The 25,464-nt window shown below is 42.9% G+C and overlaps 1 protein-coding gene across 7 annotated transcripts in view; it reads left to right on the top strand.

Moving 5' to 3' along the window:
• The window catches only part of nf1a (neurofibromin 1a), a 306,791-nt gene that overhangs the window by 57,529 nt on the left and 223,798 nt on the right, over window positions 1-25,464 (top strand). For all 7 annotated transcript variants that reach the window (XR_013548929.1, XM_078422133.1, XM_078422136.1 and 4 more), the window contains exons 5-9: window positions 2,697-2,803; window positions 5,641-5,708; window positions 12,239-12,314; window positions 15,550-15,707; window positions 25,149-25,322. Coding sequence is in view for 6 of the 7 variants with exons in the window: in XM_078422133.1 (XP_078278259.1) it covers window positions 2,697-2,803; window positions 5,641-5,708; window positions 12,239-12,314; window positions 15,550-15,707; window positions 25,149-25,322 (583 nt within the window). In the remaining variant the exon portion in view is untranslated. The remainder of the gene's footprint in view (window positions 1-2,696; window positions 2,804-5,640; window positions 5,709-12,238; window positions 12,315-15,549; window positions 15,708-25,148; window positions 25,323-25,464) is intronic.

Below are 25,464 nucleotides of genomic sequence, written 5' to 3'. Positions count from 1 at the left end.
ACTAGTTTTTTGTATCATACATTGTCACTTTCCATGATTCCTTCCATTCCATGAGCTCACTAGTTTTATCTGTCATACATTGTCACTTTCAGAACATACCTGTTTTTCTTTTCATAGTAGATTGTATTTGTACATGTCCTCCCTAGGTTATGTCAAGGTTCTGATACTGAGAATTGTTTGTAACCCCAACAGTTCACCAGTCAGAAATGTGGGTGCCTGGAAATATATTTAATAAAGACATTGGCTAACCAAGGGTAATGTGTATTTAAACCATGGTTTTAGCTCTACCTTTGAGATATTGCTGTGAACTGAGTTCCCACACAGCAAAAGATGCCTTCAGCAGTTGGCAAATCCATCTCACTGGTCTCCCAAATGTTTGTTCATTTGTCCGGGCTATACATCAGTTGGGCGTTTGTAACCTGAGGACGACAGGTATTGCACATTTTAAGGTAGCAATAGTTTTTCATGCTACTTTATAGGAATATTATCAAAGGGTGGCACAGTAGAGCCGCTGCCTCATCGTGCCAGAGACCTGGGTTAATTCCTGACCTTGGGTGCTGTCTGTGTGGAGTTTTCATGTTCTCCCTGTGACAGTGTGGGTTTCTTCCAGGTTGCTGCAGTTACCTCCTATATCCCAAAGAAGTGCAGGTTTGTAGGTTAACTGGCGTCTGTGAGTTGTCCCTTGTGTGTCGGGAGTGGATGAGAAAGTGGGATAACATAGAATTAGTGTGAATGGGGTGATTGGTTGTCGGCATGGACTTGGTGGCTGCATCTCTAAATACAAAATTTGATTCCAATCCAAAGAAAGAGAAATTGGGGAAGATGTCCAAAAACCTGATGAGAGAGATCAGAGGAAGAAAGTGACATCGAGAGAAAGTTGTGTGTGGAGAATTCCAGAACTTCGGACCTTGGGGAAAATGGTTACCAATGGCACAATGATCAAATCTGGGAATGTTAAAGTCCAAGATTAGAGGAATCTAGAGTCTTTGGATGATTATCTTGTTGGAGGCGATGATACTGAAAGTGGAACAACACCATGCAGTAATTGGTAAACAAGGATGATGGTTTTAGAATAGAGGCATAACTGGGAGCCAAAGTAGACCAGCAAGGTTGTGTTATAGGTGAATATAAATTGGTGTGAGTTAGGATGTAGGTAGTCGCGTTTTGCGTGGCTTTGAGTAACCAGAAGATTGAAAGCAGGAAGTTGTAATCAGTGGAAAAAAAAGACACGGAGTGTTGGAGTAACTCAGCGGGTCAGGCTGCATCTCTGCATGTACATATGACGTTTCGGTTGTGAAGAAGGGTCCTAACCCGAAATGTTACCTATCCATATGTTCCAGGGATGCTGCTGGACTCGCTGAGGTACTCCAGCGCTTTGTGTCTTTTTTAGTAAGCCGGCCTATGCAGTTCCTTTTTTCTATAGACAATAGGCACAGGAGTAGGCCATTTGGCCCTTCGAGCCAGCACCGCCATTCAATGTGATCATGGCTGATCATTCACAATCAGTACCCCGTTCCTGCCTTCTCCCCATACTCCCCATTCTACAGTTATAATTAGCAAGTTGGGCAGCTGAAGACATGACAGCCCACCGTGGATTAATAAAAAGAAGGGTGTTCATGGGGATCGGATACAAAGATCTTGGCATCTGATGAAAAGTTGGGCACAAATTTTATCTAGAATCCATAGCTTGTGCAGTTTAGTCCATTTTCTTTGTGCAATAAACAATTTTTCTTTGCGAATGCATCTTAACTCACCAGGTCCCACTGAACAGTCTTGAACCATGAGATTTTGCTGGATCCACAACAGATGGTTTGTTCCTTTGGTTCAAGGTGGTAAATACAGCTTAAAACCTGAAACAGTTCTGAGTCAATCTTGTTAAGCAGTCAGTGACATGACTCAACATCCTGTGCGACTGAGAAGCATTGAGTACTTTCGTTAAAAATCTGACGCAGTCCATGGAAAACCTCACCTGCTTGAGATTATAACCGAGAACAATAAACAGACTAGACCCCGGGTCCATTTGAGTAGTCCTTACTCCTGTTCTGCAGATTTGATTTGAAATGTATCTTCTTTGTTCAGCTGAGTTTAGAGATGGAGCATGGAACCGGGCCTTTTGGCCCACCGAGTCCAGGCCGACCATCGATCACCCGGTTGTATCAGTTCTATGTGATCCCATCCGCTCCCTGCACATGACGGGCAATTTGCAGAGGCCAATTAGCCGACAAATTTGCACGTCTTTGGGATGTGGGAAAAAATCAGAGCACCTGAAGGAAACCCACGCGGTCACTGGGAGAATGTGCAAACTGCGCCAGAGGTCAGGATTGAACCTGGATCTCTGGCACTGTGAGGCTAGCAGCTCTACCAGCCGTGCCACTGCGCCGCCCAAGGCGTGCGTGTTCAATACCTCCAGCTAATTTCAGTGTTTGTATAAAGCGGGCAGTATTTGTCACTTTCGGTGACTTGTTAGAGTTTCAGGAATACAAATTTTATGAACACAGCTGCCTCTTTCTTGAAGCTGGTAAGAATTTGGTTATTGTACTATTAATGATCACCAGTGCATGTTGGCTGTGTATTATGGCCAGTGATTAGCTGGCTAGTTTTAAACACTGAATTTGTTTTTGATTAGCTTCTGAATTATTCAAACCTTCTGTTTTTCTTTCTTTTTTAATGTGTTGTATATTAACATTCATTTGTAGGTTACAAGAGCTGGCAGTGTGCTCAGAGGATAGTACTGACGTCAATGACATTGAATTGATACAGCACATAAATGTGGATTGTGGAAGACTCAAACGATTACTGCAAGGTAAAATGGATTTTCCTCTTCATATTTCAATACTTGTGGACTTTAAAAAAAAATCTAAACTCAGCGCATCAGGCAGCATCTCTGGCACAGATAGGTGACATTTTGGTTCTGGACCCTTCTGCAGATGGGTTGTGGTGGGGAGAGTGGAACTGGAAGCTTTCAGTTCTATCTCCCACGCCCACTAGAATCATTCTGAAAAAGGATCCCATTTTACGAGAATGATGCCATGAATGAGTGGGTTAACATATGATGAGCGTTTGGAGGCACTGGGTCTCTGCTTGCTGGAGTTTAGGAGGATGAGGGGGGACCTCATTGAAACATACCGAAGAGTGAAAGGCCTGGGTAGAGTGGATGTGGGGAGGATATTTCCACTAGTGGGAGAGTCCAGGACCAGAGGTCAAAGCCTCAGACGTTCCTTTTGAAAGATGGGGAATTTCTTTAGCCAAAGGGTGGAGAATCTGTGAAATTCATCGCCACTGAAGGCTGTGGAGACCATGGATATTTTTAAGACAGAAATGGTAGATTTCTAAATGGTATGGGTATCAGGAGTTATGGAGAGAAGGCAGGTGAATGTTAGGAGCGAGAGATAGATAAGCCATGATTGTATAGCGGAGCACTCTTGCACTCTTGATGTGCCGAATGCCCTAAATTCTGCTCCGAAGAAATACACAAAATCCTGGGGTAACTCTGGGACAGGCAGCATCTCTGGATAGAAGGAATGGGTGACGTTTCGGGTCGAGATCCTTCTTCAGACAGTGTGTCAGGGAAGAGGGAGACAGAGATATGGAAAAGTATGGTGTGAAAATGAGACATCAACAGGTATGAAGTTCAAGGAAAATGTAGAGTAGGTCATTGTTAGTGAGGGGAAGGGACAAAGAAGCATTGTCAAAGATAACATTTTAATCAGGAGGACCGTCAAACTAGTCGGAGAACTAGGATGGGGGAGGGATGGAGAGAGAGAGAGGGAAAGCAAGGGTTACTTGAAGTTAGAGAAGTCAATATTCATACAGCTGGGTTTTAAGCTGCCCAAGTGAAATATGCGGTGCTGTTCCTCCAATTTGTGCTGGGCCCCACTCTGACAGAGGAGGAGGCCCAGGACAGAAAGGTCAGTATGGGAATGGGAGGGGGGGGGGGGGTTAAAGTGTTTAGCAACCAGGAGATCATGTAGGTTTAGGTAGACTGAACAGAGTTCAGTGAAACAATCGAATCCTTAGTTTCTTTTTTTTTTCCTAATCAGATGTGCAGCACTTTGGTCAACGTGGGTTGTTTTTAAATGTGCTATACAAATAAAATTGACTTGACTTGACTTGACTTGACTTCTCTCTCTTATGACCTTATGGATCCCGAAATGTTACCAGATGTGCTGCCTCTCCAGGTGTGCTGCCTAATCCGCTGATTTACTCCAGCATTTTGTGATGATCTCACGGTGGTCACTTTAAAGATAACTAGTGGGGAAAAAATGCTTCATTAGTATTATAATAAAGTGACAATTTTAAAGTTTTCAATATCCGTGGGATTCTCCTAACTGTCTGCGTTTTTTGTGCAATTTCTTCTGGGTAGCCTTGCCTCCTTCACCAATTGCAAGAGAAAAACCCTTGCAATAATTGTCCTCCATGGTGTTTTTATGCCTGAAGAATAATTTCCCAAGCAGAGAGCATATGGGGAGTATGGAAGCTTGGGGAGAATGAGCAGATCTCCAAGGAATTTAATCTGTTTGCGATCAATGTGAACGATCAGCAAGTGGCCCAGTAGTTGGTTTGAAAAAGAATTGCAAAACCGCAATATTCTCGAACGTGGTTACAACATAGTTGTAATCTGCATGCCTAGAAAATGATTACGTTTTTGGATTACTTTAAGTGAATGATGGATATGTTTTCTATCAACACAAGTTTGCAAAATGTTTATTATAAATCCTTGCTATCACATGTACAGGGGCAATGCAAACGGGATACTCTTGAAGATGGTGGAAGATGGATTATTTTATTGATAACAATTGAGTTTTGTGACTCGAAGGGAAATAGCAGAACTAATTGACATTAACCAGCTGTATTAGCCTTGTTCACTCTGAGGTTATGTTGGTCACCTTTTAGAATATGTTGTAACATGGAACTGCAGATGCTGGTGTATGCACAGTGTTGGAGTAAATCAGTGAGTCAATCAGCTTCTCTGGAGAACATGGTTAGGTGACATTTCGTTTCGGGACCCTTCGGTCAGATCCTTGTACGTCACTTATCCATGTTCTCTAGCGATGCTGCCTGACCCGTTGAGTTACTCCAGCACTTTATGTCTTTTTTCTTTTGTACATGTTGCTTGTTTTTAGCCAGGTTTATACTTAATTCTTGGGGGGGGGGGGGGGGGGGGGAGAACTACACCGATTTTTAATTGTAACGGCATAATGCTTAAGCTTGGATGTTCATTCAAGTTTTCTGAGTTATGGAATTAGCTCAATGTAAATGTCAACTGCTTTGGAGAATGTTTTATGTTTTTGTTTGTGAGAGGGAGGGGGTGAATCAGTTAGCTTGCCTCCTTTGAAGCTGATGAAATAATGTGATTAGAAGTTAATCACCTGCCTAACCAATCTGGAGTTAAAACATTGCTAAGGAGGAAATAAGTGATGCATAGAATGTTGATAGAGAAATTGAAAACAGCTGAAATTTTCATTTTAATAACTTGGAGCTTAATTGTACAATATACAATTAATCTGTTGGTGCAAAAGAATGAATGTACAACTTTCCTGAGCTTGGCCCTATTCACTGTATTCTTTTTTCAAATATTAAATTTCCTCTAGTGTTTGCTAAATTGGAGAAAAAGTAATGAAATCTGTTTATTTACTACAGAGACGGTCTTTAAATTCAAGGCATTAAAAAAAGGAGCTCAGTTGGCAGTCTTAAACAGTCTCGAAAAGGTAAGTTTTTGTTCGCATGTTGACCCTGTCCTAATAGACATCTGATGGATGCAGGGAGATGATCTCAGCCATGGTTTGCCTGTGTACACGAATTAAAGTCTTCCAATGCTAATTGTACCTTCGCTGCTGAATTTGTGGGCTCATTTGTTATGAGGAGGATTTGTAAGATTTCAAATATCCACCAGATTTGCAATTGTCTTATGAAATTTGGAATATGTTCCAAAACTGTGAAAGTGAAATGTATATTTTTCAGAAGTCCTTCTCTTAATTTAACTTGAGATCCTGTGTTGAAAGGAAAATTATGTTGACTATATAACATTGAATACTTGTCTTTGAGATGATAAACATGCACATAGTAGATTATTGATAAATTGATCTTGATGGCATTCTACTTTCATCTAGTTAGGAGAAAATATTACACAAACCTGTGTTGAATTTCATTCAAAATTATATTGGGGTTAGTTATATGGTAGTTTCACAGATATTGTAGCATCATGAATAAGTGATTAGGGAACCGAAAGTGACGTTTAGCAGAAATGCAGGTAATTAGAACATGGAACATAGACCAATATAGCACCGGAACAGGCCCTTTGGTGACAATGTTTGTGCTGACCATGATGACCATAATGACAATTTCAGCTCGTCCCACAGCTTGCACTATATCTGTGCGGCTCCATTTCCTGCCTGTTGAATGTGCCTGAAATGCCACTTAAGCGTTGCTCTTGGATATGCTTCCATGCCTTCCTTTACAGCATGTTCCAGGCACATACTATTCTGTAGCGTAAAAAAACTCACAAATATCCTTTTAAACTTTCCCCCTCTCACCTGAAATTTATGCCTTCCTGTACTTGATATTTCCATCCAGTAAAATGACTCTACAATCTACTTTATTCCTCTCATAATTTTCTATATTTCTATCAGGTCACCCCCTCATCCGCCGACGCTTCATTGAAAACAATCCAAGTTTGTCCAACCTCTCCTTACAGTTTTAATTAAAAAAGAAGTAAAGTGTTGGAGTAAATTCATATTTATTTCCTGGTGGGGTGCTTCCGGTCAGCAGTGGTCAGTACCTGCGGACAGTGGTCCGAGGAGGGACAAACCACAAACCGGCGATGGGATTTTGGGTGCCCAAGGCTCATCGATGCGCGAGGGCAACGAAGACTATCCAGTCTGGTCCGAACCATCAGGAGGTCTATTGTTGCTCAAGTCACAGAATATTTTAATGGTGGTCACGGGAGTAATGCGTCACAATACACAGTGCATCGCACCCTGCTGCGTATGGGGCTGCACACGGAGGACCAATAGCATATTAGGCAGGTGGTCATAATGTTTCGGCTCATCAGGTCATAATGTTTTGGCTGATCGGTGCATACTATCACTTGAAGGGATTAAAGATCTTGCACCACGAGATCCCTCTCTACACCAATGCTCCTAAGGGTCCTCCCATTTACTGAATACCTCTGCTTGCATTTGACCTCCCGAAGTGTAACATCTCACACTTGTCCAGATTAAACTGCATCTACCATTTTTCTGATTGATCTATATCCTGCTGTTTCCTTCGACAACCTTCCTCGCCACAACTCGGTATGACTTGAACTCCACCAGTTATTATGTTGTCTACAAAAATAGATCAGCCCACCTACATTTCCATCCAAATCATTTGTGTTTAGTACTTAGAACCAAGGTCGCAGCTCTGATCCCTGTGGACCACTGCTGGTCACAGATTTCCAGTCAGAATAACCCCCATCCACCACTACCGCCCGTCTTCTCTGACCAGGCCAGATTTGAATCCAATCTAGCAAATTTTCATAATGTCTCCTATGCCTTAATATTCCTGATTAGCCTACCCTGAAGGACTTTACAGAATGTTATGCTCAATTCCATGTCGACAGCATCCACTGCCCAAACCTCTTCAATCACACTGAATGTCTTCAAACACGAGTTTATAAAACATGACCTTCCCCGCACACCACCATGCTGACAGAGCTTTTCACTGCACCTCGGCACACGTGACAATAAGTCCTTACTTTAAAGATGTGAGTAAATCCTGCTCCTAAATATTATCGGTAGTTTGCCTCCGATTTATGTAAGGCTGAGTAAAACACACGTGCTGGAGTCACTCAGGAGCTCACTGGCACTCTGAGGCAGCAACTCTATCAACTGTACAACTGTGCTGCCCTTGTGTTCTAATGTGATTTTGGTTGAGGAATAAATATTGGTCAGGTAATTTTCGCCCAATTGTAGGCCAGGGGGACTTCCATCAAGGAACTGCAGGCGCTGAAATCTTCAATAAAACAATGTGCTGGGCTGTATCAGCAGAGGAGGCAGCATCTTTGGTGAACACGGACAGGCGACGTTCCGGGTCCTGAACTGCAATGAGGCCTATCCATGTTCTCCAGATGTGCTGCCTCATCTGCTGACATAGCCCAGCACTTTGTTTTTATTGAAGATTTCAGCACCTACAGTTTGCTGATGCAAGTTTCCATGGCCTATAATGTTGTGTCTTGTTCCCATTTCCCCTCTTTAAATAAAGGAACAACATTGTCTCATCTCCAGGTCGAGGGAACCTTGGTGTGGCTAAAGGAGATGCAAAGGTCTCTGCCAAGGCCTGGTTATCTCCTCTCAATAGATTGCATAAGACCCTGGAAGCTTATCCACCTTAATACACTCTTCACAAGACCCAGCATCCCCTCCCTCTTGATGTCAATGTGCCCTAGAATATTCGCATACCTTTGCTGTTCTGCTATTTGGTGAAATGCTCAATTAGTGTCTTGCTCACTTTCTCTGGCTCCAGGCTTCCATCTTCTGTCCTTGTGGTCTACCCTCTCCTGAGCTGCCTTCCTGTTTTTAATACATGTGTCAAATGCCTTGGGATTTTCCTTAATCCTACTCGCCAAGGACATTTCATGTTCTCCACAAGCTCTCTAGATTCCCTGTTTAAGTTCTTTCCTGCTTCCTTTATATTCCTCAAGGACTGCCTGATTTCAGCTGCTGAAAACTTGCATATGCTTCCTTTCTTTAGTTTTTAGTTTCAGAGATACAGCGCGGAAACAGGCCCTTCGGCCCACCGAGTCCACAGTGATCCCAGCACGTTAACACTATCCTACACTAGGGACAATTTACACTTAGACCAAACTAATAAACCTACAAATCCATACGTCGTTGGAGTGTGGGAGGAAACCGAAGATCTTAGAGAAAACCCATGCGGTCATGGGGAGAGAGTAAAAAACTCCATACAGACGGCACCGGTAGTCGTGATCGAACCCGGGTGTCAGGCGCTGTAAAGCAGCAACTCTACCGCTGCGCCACCGTGATTTAATTTACAACATCTCTCGTCATCCAAGACTCCCAGAGTTTACCATGCTTATCAGTCTATCCCAAAAGAAACACTTTAGTCCAGAATTCTGACCCACTGGCCTGATGTGATTACTTCAGTTTAGCATTCTCCTTCCTTTTCCTCTATCTCCCCATCTCAAGGGTAGAGTCCATCCTTATCCTTAACCATGTTAAAATTAATGGCTCTCCAATCTCAGTCACGAAGCTCTTAACAGCTAATTAGGTTCTTCTGTTGTAATTGAGGAAATATAGCTGTTAAGTTCCCACATGCGGTAATGTGAGAAGGAACAGTTTCCGTTGTCATTAGATTTTTGTAGATTTGGAGAAATGAAGAATGTGGTAAAATGGTCCCGAAAGAAAAATCAGATACAAGAGTCTAAGCGATTCATTCCTATATGTTTTGATCGATTGAATGATACAGCTGGGAAACAGGCCCTTCAGCCCACTGAGTGCATGCTGACCATCGATCACCTGCTCACACCAGTCCCATGTTATCTCAATTTCTCATCCAGCCGCTACGTTCTAGAGGCATTTACAGAGGCCCAATTAACCTATAAAATCCCCCCCCCCCCCCTGAAGAAATCCACGTGGTCACAGTAAGAACATGCAAACTCCACACAGATCGCGCCTGAGTTCAGAATCAAACCGGGATCTCTGGTGCTCTGAGGCAGCAACTCTATCAACTGTGTCATTCACTGTAATAATGTGATTTTGGTTGAGGAATAAATATTGGCCAGGTCATTTAAGTTAAATTGCCCAATTTTTTTCACCTATCTTTTGGTTGTTTTGGTAACGTCCACGGTCAGGAGTTTGACCAGATCCCTCTCGAATGCTTAGAGCTTACATCTGCAACTCGTTTCAAAGGCCACTGTCGATGTGAACCATTTATGCTTGTGTAACTTTGTTAGAATATGATGACACCGTGGTTAAACAAACCATAATAGTGGTTCCTCTTTGTGTTAATAAACCCAATTATTTTATTTTTTCTTGGTTAATGTCCTGATTTGCAGAATCAACAGGCAATATAGATTTGTAGAAAGACTTCTAATTTGAGTGACATTTGGAGAGTAATTTTGGGATACCACGAACTTCAGTTTCATTAAAGAAAATACTCAACGGATCAAGCAGCATCTCTCGAGACCATGAGAGGTGGCGTTTTGGGTCAGGACTCTTCTTCAGGTGAAGGTTCACCTATCCATTTTCTCCAGAGATGTTGCTTGACCTATTGAGTTACTCCAGCACTTGGAGACAAACGTTCCTGTTTCTACTGGCAATGTTTTGGAATTTTGCTCATTTTTTATATCATGGATGAAATTTAGCATCATGGAGATTACCAAAGATGCTCACGTTCTTCTCATAAAGCGGTCATTAGAAATTGTTAAACCAGTGGATTGCTATTCCAAGAGCCAGTCCAAGTTCAAGCTGGCTTTTTTTTTTGCTAATATCAATGGCAGAGTATTTTAGAACTATTTTTGGCCGTCTATGTAAATCCAGCCAATTTATACAAGTTCTGTGATTTTAGCAAGAGTACAAAAAGTATATTTGCCATAGATAGTCAACTAATATCCAATTAATTTCATAGTTAAATCCCAGACAGAAACTGTGCAATCAGAAGTGCTGCCTTTCCTATGAAAGGTTATAATGAGCCCTTGTCGTTGCTTATTGCAGGAGATCCTAATGTGCTATTTTTTTAAAAGTAGCAAATATCATCATATGGAAGCAGTGGAATATGGCGTCGCAGTTGGTAGAGCTTCTGCCTCACAGCGCCATACACCTGGGTTTGATCCCGATCTCGGGTGCTGCCTGTGTGGAATTTGAACTTTTTCCCAACGGCCGCATGGGTTTTCTCTAGGTGTGTCGAATTCCTCCCACCTCCCAAAGACATGTGGGTTTGTAGGTTAATTGGCCTTTGTGCATTGCCCCAAATGTGCAGGGAGTGGATCAGAAAGTAGGATTACATAGAGCCAGTGATCAATGATTGGCGTTGACTCGGTAGGCCAAAGGGTCTATTTCCATGCTGGATCTCTAAACTAAACAAGACCGTTTTTCATACATTATTATTTGTGGGAACGTGAAAATCGGTAGCCGCGTTTTCTACTTTTGATAAGCAGTTCAGAAGTACTCAGCTAGTTTTAAGATATTTGGTGATGTCCTCAAGTTGTGAAAGGTTGTAAACCAGCCTAAACATTTCTGCTATGGTTCTTTGAACGTGCAGGAGAGACCATCGATTGCTGCTTTTTAAATTTTGTTCCTTGAAAGAGCACCTAAATATGTGTGTTTTTTCTTTCTGCCTGTCCTTGCTTTTTATGTCTCACCTGCCTACTGTGGTTTCAAAAACAAGAGGGCATTGATTTAAGGTGAGAGGGAGGGGTTTTAAAGGGAGGGGAGCACTTTTCACCCTGTGTTTGATAATTGGAACGTGCTGCCAGACGAGGTGGTAGAGGCAGAGACAATGACAGAGGCATTGACACAAGTACTTGAACTGGTAGGTCCAAAGATGAACAGGCTTGACAGCTAATTGGCTTGATAAATTTATAAATTGTCCCTGGTGTGTGGAGGATGGTGTTAGTGTGCAGGCTCGGTGGGCAGAGAGGCCGGTTTCCGCACTGTATCTCTAAACTAAAGTAAACTAAAGAAGTAGAAGGATAGGGACCAAATGTGGGCACATGGATTTGGTGTAGAAGGACAAAACAGTCATCATTGATGTGCTGGCCCGAAGGGCATGTTCCTGTCCTGTAGCTCGATGACTCGAGGATGCTTTTGTATTTCAGTATTCAAGTGATGAACACAGCTGAAAGCTGTTGTAATTCCCCACTGGGGCAGCCATTGGGTTTGAGTGTCGGCCAGGGCCAGGTCTGGAGCTGTGCGGTTTTAAAAATGTGCACACAATGTTCCAATATTGTGAAGAAAGATCTGCAACCAATCGTCTTGGGTGTCATCATGGGGAACAGTGATTTTTGTGTGGGTTGACAAGTTTTTCTACATATTGTTGAAGATGCCATTTATGCTTCTGAAAATTGGTGGAACTTTGCACATTGATGCGTATAGTTTGTCCAAGCAAACTTCACAACAAAATGTGCACAGAGCTGCAGCATATATTGTTTCGTTTTGCAGTATATTATTGGTGTGATTTTAAATGTATTCCTTCTGTTAAAAGGTTAAGTAATTACTGTTTAAAATATTTCTACATTTAGGCATTTTGGAATTGGGTGGAAAATTACCCTGACGAGTTCACGATGCTGTACCAGAGACCCCAGCCTGACCTGGCGGGTAAGTGATGCTGGAAATATCATCGCCATAGGTTGGCGAGAGCAGTTGGATATTTCTGAAAGTTCAATGTGAGAGCTGAGATTCTCTTTGGGTATTGCAGTGGTCCTGTTCACGTACATCTGACTTCATTGGAACCTTTTGCTTTTGAGTGAAGTTTGCAGCCTGGGAACGGGTCCTGGGAACGTGTGGAGTACACACCGACCATCAAACACCCATTCACATTAGGTTGACGTTATCCTACTTTCGCTTCCTCTCTCTACACACCGGGGACAATTTACAGAGGCCAATTAAACTACAAACCTGCACGTCTTTGGGATGGGGAGGAAACCCACGTGGGGGGAATGTATAAGCTCCACGCAGACAGCACCCGAGGTCAGGAACAAATTCGGGTCAGTGGTGCTGAAAGGCAGCAGCTGCGCCATAGTTGCCGCCCTTTGTGAATCTCTGCCCTAAATGTTAACTATCGTTGTAAATGTAAGTGACACGTTGGTGAGGGCAGGTTCTAATTTGGCCATTTTTTTCAGGCCTGAGATATGTAAATATGGGAAATATTCACTGAGTTGCGGTCATAGAATAAAAATAATCAGAAAACAAGCACACATACTTGCATGCCTCAGCACAAAGAAATGCTGCTGGTGGAAAGGAAGGCTTACCACTATCACCTCAGGGTAGTGATGTCAATGTGGTCTTACCCATATCCTGACAACACACAAAAAAAGAAGTGAAAAAATATATAGTGGCTTAAGATGATGAAACATCTGAATGCTTTACACACAGTATTACGTTCAAAGTGGAGTGACTGAAGTAGGACATTTCTAAAAGCTTGAGTTGATGCCTTGATGTTTATGTATAATCACAGAGACAGTCAAAAATTGTGGATGACCTTTTCATTAAAAGGAAGGGAAGGTGGCTGGATAAATTAATCTCAAATTGGAGGTTATATATGCTCAATCCCATTGGTATTTTATTTATAGAAAATGAAAATCGTTTTTAGATTTGTGATATTTTTATCATGTGAAAAATCTGCACATGGTCCAATAAAATGTCAGATTTGCATAATTTTTTCGACAGATCAAAATTCATCGGAGGCACTGATATAATTCTTGAATGCTGTCCCTGCACAATCGTGCCCTCCAAACCATTTCACTGAAATATTAATTTGTCTTTGTTTCTGCATGGTTGCAACCATGCAGTTCATGTTAAGAAGTGATCGGAACAGAATTAGGCCATTCGGCCCATCAAGTCTATGCCATTCAATCGTGGCTGATTTATCTTTCCCTCTTGATCCCATTCTCCTGCCTTCTCCTCATAACCCCTGGCACCCATACTAATCAAGAATCCTTCAATCTCTGCCTTAAAAATATCCATTGACTTTGCCTCCACAGCCATCTGTAGCAATGAATTCCACAGTTTCACCAACGTCTGAGTAAAGAAATTCCTCCTCATCTCCTTTCTCAAGGAGTGTCCTTTAATTCTGATTCTATGACCTCTGCTCCTAGACTCTCCCACTAGCAGAAACATCCTCTCCACATCCACTCTATCCAGGCCTTTCACTATTTGGTGAGTTTCAATGAGGTCCCCCCTCATCCTTCTAAACACCAGCAAGTGGAGGCCCAGTGTGGTCATTTCCCACTGAGGACCCAAACAGGTGCTGCAGGTCTCTGCAATGTGGACCAGTTATGGAATGTCTGTTTTTTATTCCAAGAAATTGCAATAGGTTAGCATGTGTTTTTCTGAAACAATTATTATTTTCCTTGGGTAATGAAAATTTAGTTTTTTACTATGTACATTTGACATTTGTGAAGCCACATTTGGAGTGCCGTGCTAGTTTTTGTCATTCTTTTATGGACAGGTTCTCATTAAGCTGGAAAGAGTGCAAAAATGAGAAACGAGGATATTGCTAGATCTCGAGAGCCTGAGCTGATAGGAAAGGTTGGGCCGGCTAGGACTTTATTCCTTGGAGCACAGGAGCTGAGGGGTGATGTCAGAGAGGTACAGAAGATCATGAAGGGAATAGATCTGGTAAATGCACCAGATTTGACCCAGGCAAGCAGAATCCAGAAAGAGAGGACTTTGGTTTAAGATGGGGGGTGGGCAAGATTTACTGTGAACCTGAAGGGCAACTTTTTAACTTTTTTAACTTTTTAAACTAAGCAGATGGAATGAGCTTCCAGAGGAGGTAAGTGAGCAGGCACTGAGCACAGGGCCCTGGTGAGACCGCACCTGGAGTATTGTGTGCAATTTTGGTCTCCTAATTTGAAGAAGGACATTATTGCTATTGAGGGAGTGCAGCGCAGGTTAATTCCTGGGATGGCGAGGCTAACATATGATGAAAGGATGGGTCGACTGGGCTTGTATTCACTGGAATTTAGAAGGATGAGAGGGGATCTTATAGAAACATATAAAATTCTTAAAGGATTGGACGGTCTAGCTGCAGAAAAAATGTTCCTGATGTTGGGGGAGTCCAGAACCAGGGGTCACAGTTTAAGAATAAGGGGTAGTACTGAGATGAGGAAAAATCTTTTCACCCTGAGAGTTGCGAATCTATGGAATTCTCTGCCACAGAAGGCACTAGAGGCCAATTCACTGGATGTTTTCAAGAAAGAGTTAGATTTCCCAGCAGACGAGTCAACAGTAACAGTTAAGGAATACACAGTAAACTGATGACAATTTATCCTTGTCTTTACTTTTATTTATAATGAATGATCTCTTGCTATCCACTTTGCTGCTGTAACACTGTAAATTTCCCCGGTGTGGGACGAATAAAGGAATATATTATTATTATTATTATTATTTAGCTCTTCGGGCTGAAGGAATCAAGGGATATGGGGAAAATGCAGGAATGGGGTACTGATTTTAGATGATCAGCCAAGATCATTTTGAATGGCGGTGCTGGCTTGAAGGGCCGAATGGCCGATTCCTGCACCTATTTTACTATTTTTTTTTGTTCTATGTTTACTATAAACAGCATTAAAAAAATATTTGGGCAGGTTTTGAGGGAGACAGGCCAGATGCAGGTCAATGGCGCTATCTTAGATGGAGCATCTTGGTGGGCAAAGATAAATTTGGCTGTTTCCATGCTGTTTGACTCTGTGACCCATTTTCTCGTAAATAATTATTTTGTTACAGTGGGTGGGTTAGTAAATCAAAACCATACTTGATACAATTTGGATGTTTTACCCTTTTCACTCATTTTCTTTGCTTGGTTTCTCCCCCCCTTAACCTACGTGCACAGATTGTTCAGAGAAGCTGTTTGACCTTGTGGATAGTTTTGCTGAAAGTGCGAAACGAAAAGCTGCGGTGTGGCCTTTGCAGATCATCCTCCTCATCCTCTCGCCTGATGTGCTGCAGGACATCTCAAAGGAAGTGGTCGATGAAAGCAAAATTAACAAGGTAAGTCTTGTTCCATTCATTTCACTTTGCTCGAGCTCCACTCACGGGTCTTTCTTACTCGCCTTGTTATTTGTAAGCTTTGGTTGTCCCCTTGTTGAACCAAAGGAAACTAGCCTAACACGGTGGCACAATGGCACAGCGGTAGAGTTGCTGCCTTACAGTGCTTGCACCGCCAGAGACCCGTGTTCCATCCCGACTATGAGTGCTGTCTATACGGAGTTTGTACGTTCTTCCCATGACCTGCGTGGATTTTCTCTGAGATCTTCGGTTTCCTCCCACACTCCAAAGACGTACAGGTTTGTAGGTTAATTGGCTTGGTATAAGTGTAAATTGTCCCTAGTGTGTGTGGGATAATAATGTACAGGGATCGCTGGTCGGTGGGGACTCGGTGGGCCAAAGGGCCTGTTTGTGCGCTGTATCTTTAAACAAAACACCACCCTCTTCTCCAGTCCAACCATCTGCCTATCTAAGCCCATCTCGCCTGTATCAACCTATCACTTGCCAGGCATGACCTGCTTCCACCTCTCTTCCAGCTTTATTCCTGCTACTACTATCGGAATGAAGAAGGGTCTCAACCCTAAACGTCACCTATCAATGTCATCCTGAGATGCTGCCTGACCCACTGAGTTACTCCAGCATTTGGAGTTCTACACAATCCTACTCTCATTTAACATTCATGTGAGAAAGTTTCAACAAAGAGATCAGGACCAAGAATTCTGATTAATTTTCCAGATATTGGAATTATAGATATTACCATAAACAGCTTGAAAATGATCAGTTGAAACAAGGTCGAAAATGATCAGTCTGAAGAAGGGTCTCGACCCGAAACGTCACCCATTCCTTCTCCCCTGAGATGCTGCCTGACCTGCTGAGTTACTCCAGCATCTGCAGTTATTTTCTTGCAGTAGAAACAAGAAACTGCAGATGCTGGTTTACAAAAGGGGACAAGGTGCTGGTGTAGTTTAGCGGGTCAGGCGGCACCCCAGGAGAACATGGATAGACGACGTTTCGGGTCGGAACCGTTCTTCGGACCGATTGGCACAATATGAAGAGGGTCCCAACCCAAAATGTCGCCCATCCATGTTCTCCTGAAATGTTGCCTGACCTGCTGTTCTGCTCCAGCCCTCTGTCTTCTTTTGAAAGTGATCAGCTGTTGTTTAAATGCACAATAACCAAGTTTGGACGAATTGTGTAAGCTACTTGAAGTCCATGAGCTACTTGAGAAGCCCATCACAAACGCCCTGTTTCCACTGTTGTTTGGATTTATGAGTAATTTTTTTGCCATCATCTTTAAGCTTAAATAGTAGGTTTTATTTTCCGTTAGCTAGTGTTATAGATTGGTTACTCCAGCCTGAAATTGCTAGTTGAAGCTGAAAGTTGAGAGATGTACTTCAGTGGGTACCAATGGTAATAATTGCATTCGTTCTTCATTGTTGTGTTAAAGTCATACAGCGTGGAAACAGGCTCTTCGGCCCACACCGACCAACATGCCCCATCTACACCAGTTCCACCTGCCTGCGTTTGGCCCATGTCCCTCTAAACCTTTCCCATCCGTGTAGCCGTCTAAATATTTCCTAAATGTTGCAATAGTACATGCCTCAGCTATCTCCTCCGGCAGCTCGTTCCATACACCCACCACCCTTTGTGTGATAAAGTTACCCCTCGGGTTCCTATTGAATCCTTCCCCCCTCACTTTAAACCTGTCCTCTCGTTATCGATTCCCCTACTCTGCGCAAACGACTGTGTGTTTACCTGATCTATTCTTCTCGTGATTTTGTACACCTCTATAAAATCACCCCTCATTCTCCTGCACTCCAAGGAATATCCTGCTCAACCTCTCCCTATAGCTAAGGCCCTTGAGTCCTGGCAACATCCTCGTAAATCTTCATTCCGACTCCGAGAGCTTGTCAGGCAGTTACGAGGTAGTCGCATTAGCAGGGTTGGACTTGCAAATAGGCCAGACTGCTTCAAGACGGCAAATTTCCTTCTTTGAAATGCATCAGTGAAGCAGATGGGTTTGTGACGATCTGGTAGGTTTATGGTTACTGTTGTTTGATTTTCCAATTCCAGGTTTATTTAATCAGTCAAATTTATATTCCCCAGATGCCGTGATGGGATTCAAAATCCTCTTTGATAGTTGACCCAAATCTTTGCCTGCTTGTGCAGTAACCAAAGCACTATCCCGTTGAGTTCCAGTCTTAAAAAGATGGCATCACATTAATAAAGCACATTTTTTAATCATTGTGCAAACGATCGACTCATTGAGTCATACAGCACAGACACAGGCCCTTCGACCCAACTCGTCCATGCTGACCAGGATGCCCCATCTAAGCTAGTCCCCTTTGGCCCATGTCTCTCTAAACCTTTCCCATCCAAGTATCCAAGACTCTTGTCCAAGTGTCTTTTAAACGACGTTTTTGTACCTGCTGCAATTACCTCCTCTGGCAGCTCATTCCATACACCTACCACAAAATTCTAAGGGGAGTAAGAGGCGACCGTCGCTGACAGGGGAAGTCGAGGACAGTATAAAAGTAAAAGAGAAGACGTATAACATAGCAAAGATGAGTGGGAAGCCAGAGGATTGGGAAACTTTTAAAGATCAACAGAAAGTAACTTAAAAGACAATATGTGGAGAAAAGGTAAAGTACGAAGGTTAGCTAGCCAAGAATATAAAGGAGGATAGTAAAAGCTTCTTTAAGTGTGTGAAGAGGAAAAAAATAGTTAAGACAAATGTGGGTCCCTTGAAGACAGAAACAGGTGAATTTATCATGGGGAACAAGGAAATGGCAGGTACTTTGAACAGGTACTTTGGATCTGTCTTCACCAAGGATGACACAAACAATCTCCAAGATGTACTAGGGGACAGAGGACCTAGGGTGACGGAGGAACTGAAGGAAATTCACATTAGTCGGGAAATGGTGTTGGGTAGACTGAAGGCTGATAATCCCCAGGATCTGATGGTCTGCATCCCGGGGTACTCAAGGAGGTGGCTCTAGAAATCGTGGACACATTGGTGATAATTTTCCAATGTTCTATGGATTCTGGATCAGTTCCTATGGATTGGAGGGTAGCTAATGTTATCCCTCTTCTTAAGAATTGAGGGAGAGAGAAAGCAGGGAATTATAGACCAGTTACCCTGACATCGGGGGTGGGGAAGATGCTGGAATCGATTATTAAAGATGTAATAGTGTCGCATTTGGATAGCAGTAACAGGATCGGTCCAAGTCAGCATGGATTTACGAAGGGGAAATCATGCTTGACAAATCTTCTGGAATTTTTTTGGGATATAACAAGTAAAATGGACAAGGGAGAGCCAATGGATGTAGTGTACCTGGACTTTCGGAGAGGGCTTTGATAAGGTCCCACACATGAGATTAGTGAGCAAAATTAGAGCACATGGTATTGGGGGTAGGGTATTGACATGGATAGTAAATTGGTTGGCAGACAGAAAGTAAAGAGTAGGGATTAACAAGTCCCTTTCAGAATGGCAGGCAGTGACTAGTGGGGTGCTGCATGTCTCGGTGATGGGACCGCAGCTATTTACAATATACATTAATGACTTAGATGAAGGTATTAAAAGTAACATGAGCAAATTTGCAGATGACACAAAGCTGGGTGGCAGTGTGAACTGTGAAGGGGATGTTATGAGGATGCAGGGTGACTTGGACAGGTTGGGTGAGTGGGCAGATGCATGGCAGATGCAGTATGATGTGGATAAGTGTGAGGTTATCCACTTTGGTGGCAAGAACAAGAAAGCAGATTATTATCTGAATGGTGTCAGATTAGGAAAACGAGAAGTACAACAAGATCTGGATGTCCTTGTACTTCAGTCACTGAAAGTAAGCATGCAGGTACAGCAGGCAGTGAAGAAAGCTAATGGCATGTTGGTCTTCATAACGAGAGGAGCAAATAGGTCCTTCTGCAGTTGGACAGGGCCCTGGTGAGACCACACCTGGAGTATTGTGTGCAGTTTTGGTATCCGAATTTGAGGAAGGACATTCTTGCTATTGAGGGAGTGCAGTGAAGGTTAACGAAGTTAATTCCGGGATGGTGGGACTATCATATGATGAAAGAATGGAGCGACTGGGCTTGTATTCACTGGAATTTAGAAGGATGAGAGGGGATTTTATAGAAACATAAGATTATTAAGGGATTGGACACGCTAGATGTGGGAAACATGTTCTCAATGTTGGGGGTGTCCAGAACCAGAGGCCACAGATTAAGAATAACGGGTAGGCCATTTAGAACTGAGATAAGGAAAAACTTTTTCACGCAGAGAGTTGTGAATTTGCAGAATTCTCTGCTTCAGAAGGCAGTGGAGGCCGATTCACTGGATACATTCAAAAGAGTGAGATAGAGCTCTTAGGGCTAGCGGAATCAAGGGATATGGGGAGAAGGCAGGAACTGGGTACTGATTGAGAATGATCAGCCATGATCACATTGAATGGAGATGCTGGCTCGAAGGGCCGAATGGCCTCCTCCTGCACCTACTGTCTATTGTCTACCACCATCTGAGTGAAAAGTTTGCCACTCAGATTCCTGTCACCTTAAGCCTATGTCCTTTGGTTATTGATTCTCCTACCCAAGGTTAAAAAAAAAATAGAAGTAATATGAATGGGTGATTGACGATAAGTGTAGATTTGGTGGGCAAAGGACTTGTTTTCATGTTGTATCACTAAGCTAAAGTGACTGTCCAGAAAGGAAAAAATAGAATTGCCTGAGGGGAACATTTTTTCATGTTTTTAAATTGTGCAAACTAATGGCTTGCAGGAAGATAAATTAAAACTCCTACCATGATGCCAATTTATTATTTTTTTCTTACATCTTCAAAGATTATACTACTTCTTTGAATGAAATTGTGCAATTGGCTTCTAATGAGGGATTTTTGCTGTGGAGTTCTTTTCTGCCAAATGCGAATTTAGCACGCTTCTTAGCAGATGGAAAATTTCAAACAAATTTGGCCTGGTCTGGGGAAAGAAAAAGTGTGTTCTTACCTATTGCTCTGTGCAAATCTCTGCTGAGCAATTGTGTTTTTCAAAGCAAAACTGAGTTGGAACTGTCCAGTCCCTTGCCTGCTAATGAAGGCTTAGGGACATTTATGCCTCACACCAACATATGCTGATAATTAAACTAAATTGCACTCTACTATTTGTGTCTACATATGGAGCCACACAGCATGGAAAGAGGCCCTTTGGCCCAACTTATCCATGCCAACCCACTTGTCCATGCTGACCAACATGCCCCATCATAAGCTTGTCCCATTTGCCTGCATTTGGCCCATATCCCCCTGAACCTTTCATATTGTCCAAATATCTTTTAAATACAATACCATACAATACAATACAATATATCTTTATTGTCATTGTACCCAGGGGTACAACGAGATTGGGAATGCGCCTCCCATACGATGCAATAATTTAGGTAATTTAGACAGCAGCAACCCAACGAAACGAAACAGTTGTAACAGTTTTGGACAGGGTAAAGTGCAAGTTGATCTATGTGTTGTGGCCATCCGGCTCAGCAGGACCGGTTCATAGCAGCTATGGCCCTGGGGATGAAGCTGTTCCTGAGTCTGGAGGTGCGGGCATAGAAGGCCTTGTATCGTCTGCCTGATGGAAGGAGTTCGAACAGACTGTTGCAGGGGTGTGAAGAGTCTTTGTGGATGCTGGTGGCTTTTCTGAGGCATCGTGTGTTGTAGATGCCCTCCAAGTCTGGTAGCTGTGTTCCGATGGCCCTCTGAGCTCTATGGACTACCCGCTGTAGAGCTTTCCTTTCTGTCTCCGTGCAGCTGAGGTACTGTTAATGTACCTGCTCAGCAATCACCTCGGGGAGCCTATTCCATTTACCCACCACCCTGTGAGTGAAACAGTTGCCCCTTGAATGCCTATTAAATTCTACCCCTCTCACTTTAAACCTATGTTCCCTTTTTCGTGATTCCCCTGCACTGGGTAAACAATTGTGTGCTTTCACTCAATCTATTCCTCTCATGTGAAATGGCGCCAAAACCTGGTGACTATTGCGCATAGACACAGTGGGCTATTTCTATGCATTTTGTGCTAACTGGAGATTGTACTTATGGCAATAACCTCACTGGTCTGATAATAAAGTAGCCATTGAACCCTGATTTTATACACCATTATAAGATCACCTCTCAGCCTGCCCAACCTTATAGCTCAGGCCCTCGACTGGTGGCACCTTCCTCATAAATCTTCACTGCACTCTTTCCAGTTTAATGACATCCTTCCAAAAGCAGAGTGGGAAAAACTGAACATTATACTCCAAACGTGGCCTCATCAACATCTTGTACAGATGTAACATAATGTTCCAACTTCTATTCTCAAAGCCCTGACTAATGAAGGTCGATGTACCGAAAGCCTTCTTTACCACTTTATTTAAACTTCAAGCAAGAAGTTTCAAAACATCCATCTAAAGCATTAACTGTGACTGTACACACTTCTATAGAAATTTAAATTTATTCTGTAGACTATTGAAGAAAATACTCTTCCTAATCTAGCGACACCTGGACAAATTAGTGCTGTTCCTGCTACCTTGGTTGAGTTTGGTTAACTTTAAGGGTGGCACAGTGGTGCAGCTTGTTGAGCTGCTGCCTCCCAGCGCTCGAGACCCGGGCTCGATCCTGACTGCCTGTGCTGTCTGTGTGGAGTTTGCATGTTCTCCCTGTGACTGCGTGGGTTTCCTTTGGGTGCCCTGATTTCCTCCTATGTCCCAAAGATGTTTGGGTTTGTAGGTTAATTGGCCTCTAAGTTGCTCCAAGTGTGCCGGGAAGGATAAGAAAGTGGGATAACAGAACTAGTGGGAATGGGTGATTAATGGTCTCTATAGGCCGTAGAACATGTTTCCAAGTTATATCTTCCATTCAATCAATCCCTGTAGGTAAGGAATCAGATGTATTCCTTGTGTATTAAAGATTAACCCATTCCATTTATTCTCTCATCTGCAGTGAGAGAAATAGCCTCTTAGACAAGCACATCGAAACTAAACCTCAAGCATCCATTTTCACTTAATCCATTTTTTACTTCTCGCATCCCCATCAACCACTTCCCACCTCTCTTCGAAATTCTCCAACCACGCACCTACGCTTACAATTTACAGTCTCTATTAACCCAGCAACTAAATTACAGCAGTCAATTAACCTATCAGCGAAGATGTGGGAAGAAACTGAAGCACTCTGGGGAAATGCATGCGGTCATGGGGTGAACGTGCAAACTCCACGTTGACAGCAGGCACGGTCACAATTGAGTCTGAAGAAGTGTCCCGACCTGAAACGTCATCTATCCATGTTCTCCAGAGATGCTGCCTGACCTGCTGAGCTACTCCAGCATTTCAGCATCTATAGTTCTTTGTATCTACATCGCAATTGAAGTTGGTTGTCAGGAGCTTTGAGGCAGCTCTGCTACTGAGCCTTTTTACTTAAGGAGCACTGTACTGTTCTACTTAACAACCTGGGAACGAATGTAGTGCAGATTTCTTGTTGGAGTATGCTCATTTCCTGAACAGACAGCTGGCCAGCAACAAGTCTAGAAATGTAAAATGCAGGATGTCTTCCATCTTAACGGGAACATATAGCATGTGTTTTGGACTCAAAGTGTAATGTTTTGGATCCAGAGTTAGTGCGTAAATTTGAATGGTTTCATGCACAACTTGGTCAAGTGTGTTCTGCTACGATGGCATTTTTTTCCCTGATATTTTATATCATATCACAGCATTAATGTCTTCATTTTCAGACACCCACACACATGCCCTACTTACAAACCTATTGATTGAGTTCTGACATTTTTCACTTGTGCTCCATGGAGCCATGCTGCAGACACCAGGTTAAACTGGTGTAACATCAGTGAGCCCATTGATTTCAATGTGGATTGCATGGCTATGGAGAAGAATGGTTAATATTTTAGTTGTTGGTAGTTTGTTTAATATTTTTAATTGTCACGTAGCTACGTGCAAATTTTTCAGTTTTATCAATCTTTAGTTTATTGTGTTATTTTGTTATCCTTTACTTAAGCTTTATTAGGAGAGGCACAGTAATGCAGCTGGTATAGTTGCTGCCTCACAACATCAGAGGCCCGGATTTGATCCTTGCCTCGGCTGCTACCTGTGTGGAGTTTGCACGTTCTCTCTGTGACCGCATGGGTTTCTTCTGGGTTCTCCCACATCCCAAAGACGTGCCGGTTTGTCGGTTAATCGGCTTCTGAAAATCGCCCAGGTGTGTTGGGAATGAGAGCGAAAGTGGGAAGGCATGGAATTATTGTTTAGGTTTATTAGGTTTGGGTTGTCGCATGTACCAAGCTGCAGTGAAATGGTTTGTTTTGCATGCTCTCCAAACAGATCAGATATACTATACATAGATACAATCAGTTCAAACTCAAGTGCAATAGATAGATCAAAGAAGAAGATAATGAGTGCAGAGTATAATTCTCAGCATTGTAGAGCTTCAGTTCCTGAGTTAATGTCCAATCACCTCAACGGGGGAGAGGTGAATGGGTGATCGATGGTCGGCGTGGGCTCAATGGGCCGCCGGGCCTCTCTCCAAAACAAAAACTAAATTTCACTTCCAATATTCTTTACGATTTTATAATATCTGAGACATTCAACTGGTAATAATGGATGTATGGATTTGCTGACTGTCAGAGCAGTTGGGGCTTTGGCATAGATCCAGCCACGTTACTTGATTAAGCTGCTCAAGGCCCTGTTGTCATGCATGAGCTCATTATGTGACTGGAAACACGTGGATGAGCAAGATCAATCTACTGATTTTGATTAAGGTCAATAGAGAGTTCATTCAGGCGGCTTCCAACTGAGTGAACGTTTTCCAAGTTAGGAAAGACTCGGTTGATCCTGCTTTCTATTCCCAATACTGAATATAAATACTGGGTTACTCTGGTGTAGACTCGATGAGATATATGACCTTGTGCTGTGATAATTCTATGAATCGAAATCAAATAAACAGATTTCTTTGACGTTTTTACTTTCAGTTTAAGTCTTTTTCCTTTAGACTTTAGAGATACTGAGAAAGAGGCCCTTCGGCCCACCAAGTTCATGCTGACCAGTGATCATCCCGCACACTAGCACTATCTTACACACTAGGGACAATTTACAATTTGCAGAAGTCAGTTAACCTACAAACCTGATTGTCTTTGCAATGTGGGAGGAAGGTGGAGCAGCCGCAGTCACAGGGAGATCGTACCAACTCTGTACAAATAGCACCCATAGTCGGGATCAAACCCAGATCTCTGGCACTGTGAGGAAGCAACTCTCTCGCTGCGCCACTGTGCTGCGCCACTGTGCTGCCCCAAAAGACTTCTTATTCCTGTCGTGATGTTTTTCCTTGTTATTGGATCTGAAGGGCATCAATGTGTAAATGAGTGGAATGGCTGGAGGTTTGACTTGTCTTGTCTCATTGATTCCCCGAACTTTGTGCAGAAGCTGTTCCTGGACAACGTGAAGAAAGCTCTCGCTGGTCATGGTAGTAGTCGACAACTAACTGAGAGCGCGGCTATAGCGTGCGTTAAACTTTGCAAGGCCTCCACGTACATCAGCTGGGAGGACAACTCGGTTATCTGCTTTCAGGTTCAGTCCATGGTTGTTGACCTAAAGGTATGTTACTGCAGATCATGATATCCACTGCTTCAACATGTGCTCATTTACCAAGTGAAGATGCATCTTGATAACATACCAAATGAAGATGTTTTGGATGGAGTGAATGTGGAGAGGATATTTCCACATGTGGGAGAGTCTA

Source organism: Rhinoraja longicauda, chromosome 26 (assembly GCF_053455715.1).
Source record: "Rhinoraja longicauda isolate Sanriku21f chromosome 26, sRhiLon1.1, whole genome shotgun sequence".
Classification (NCBI taxonomy): Eukaryota; Metazoa; Chordata; class Chondrichthyes; order Rajiformes; family Arhynchobatidae; genus Rhinoraja; species Rhinoraja longicauda.
The sequence above is the reverse complement of the archived record's forward strand: the minus strand, read 5'-3'. Positions and strand labels throughout refer to the sequence as shown.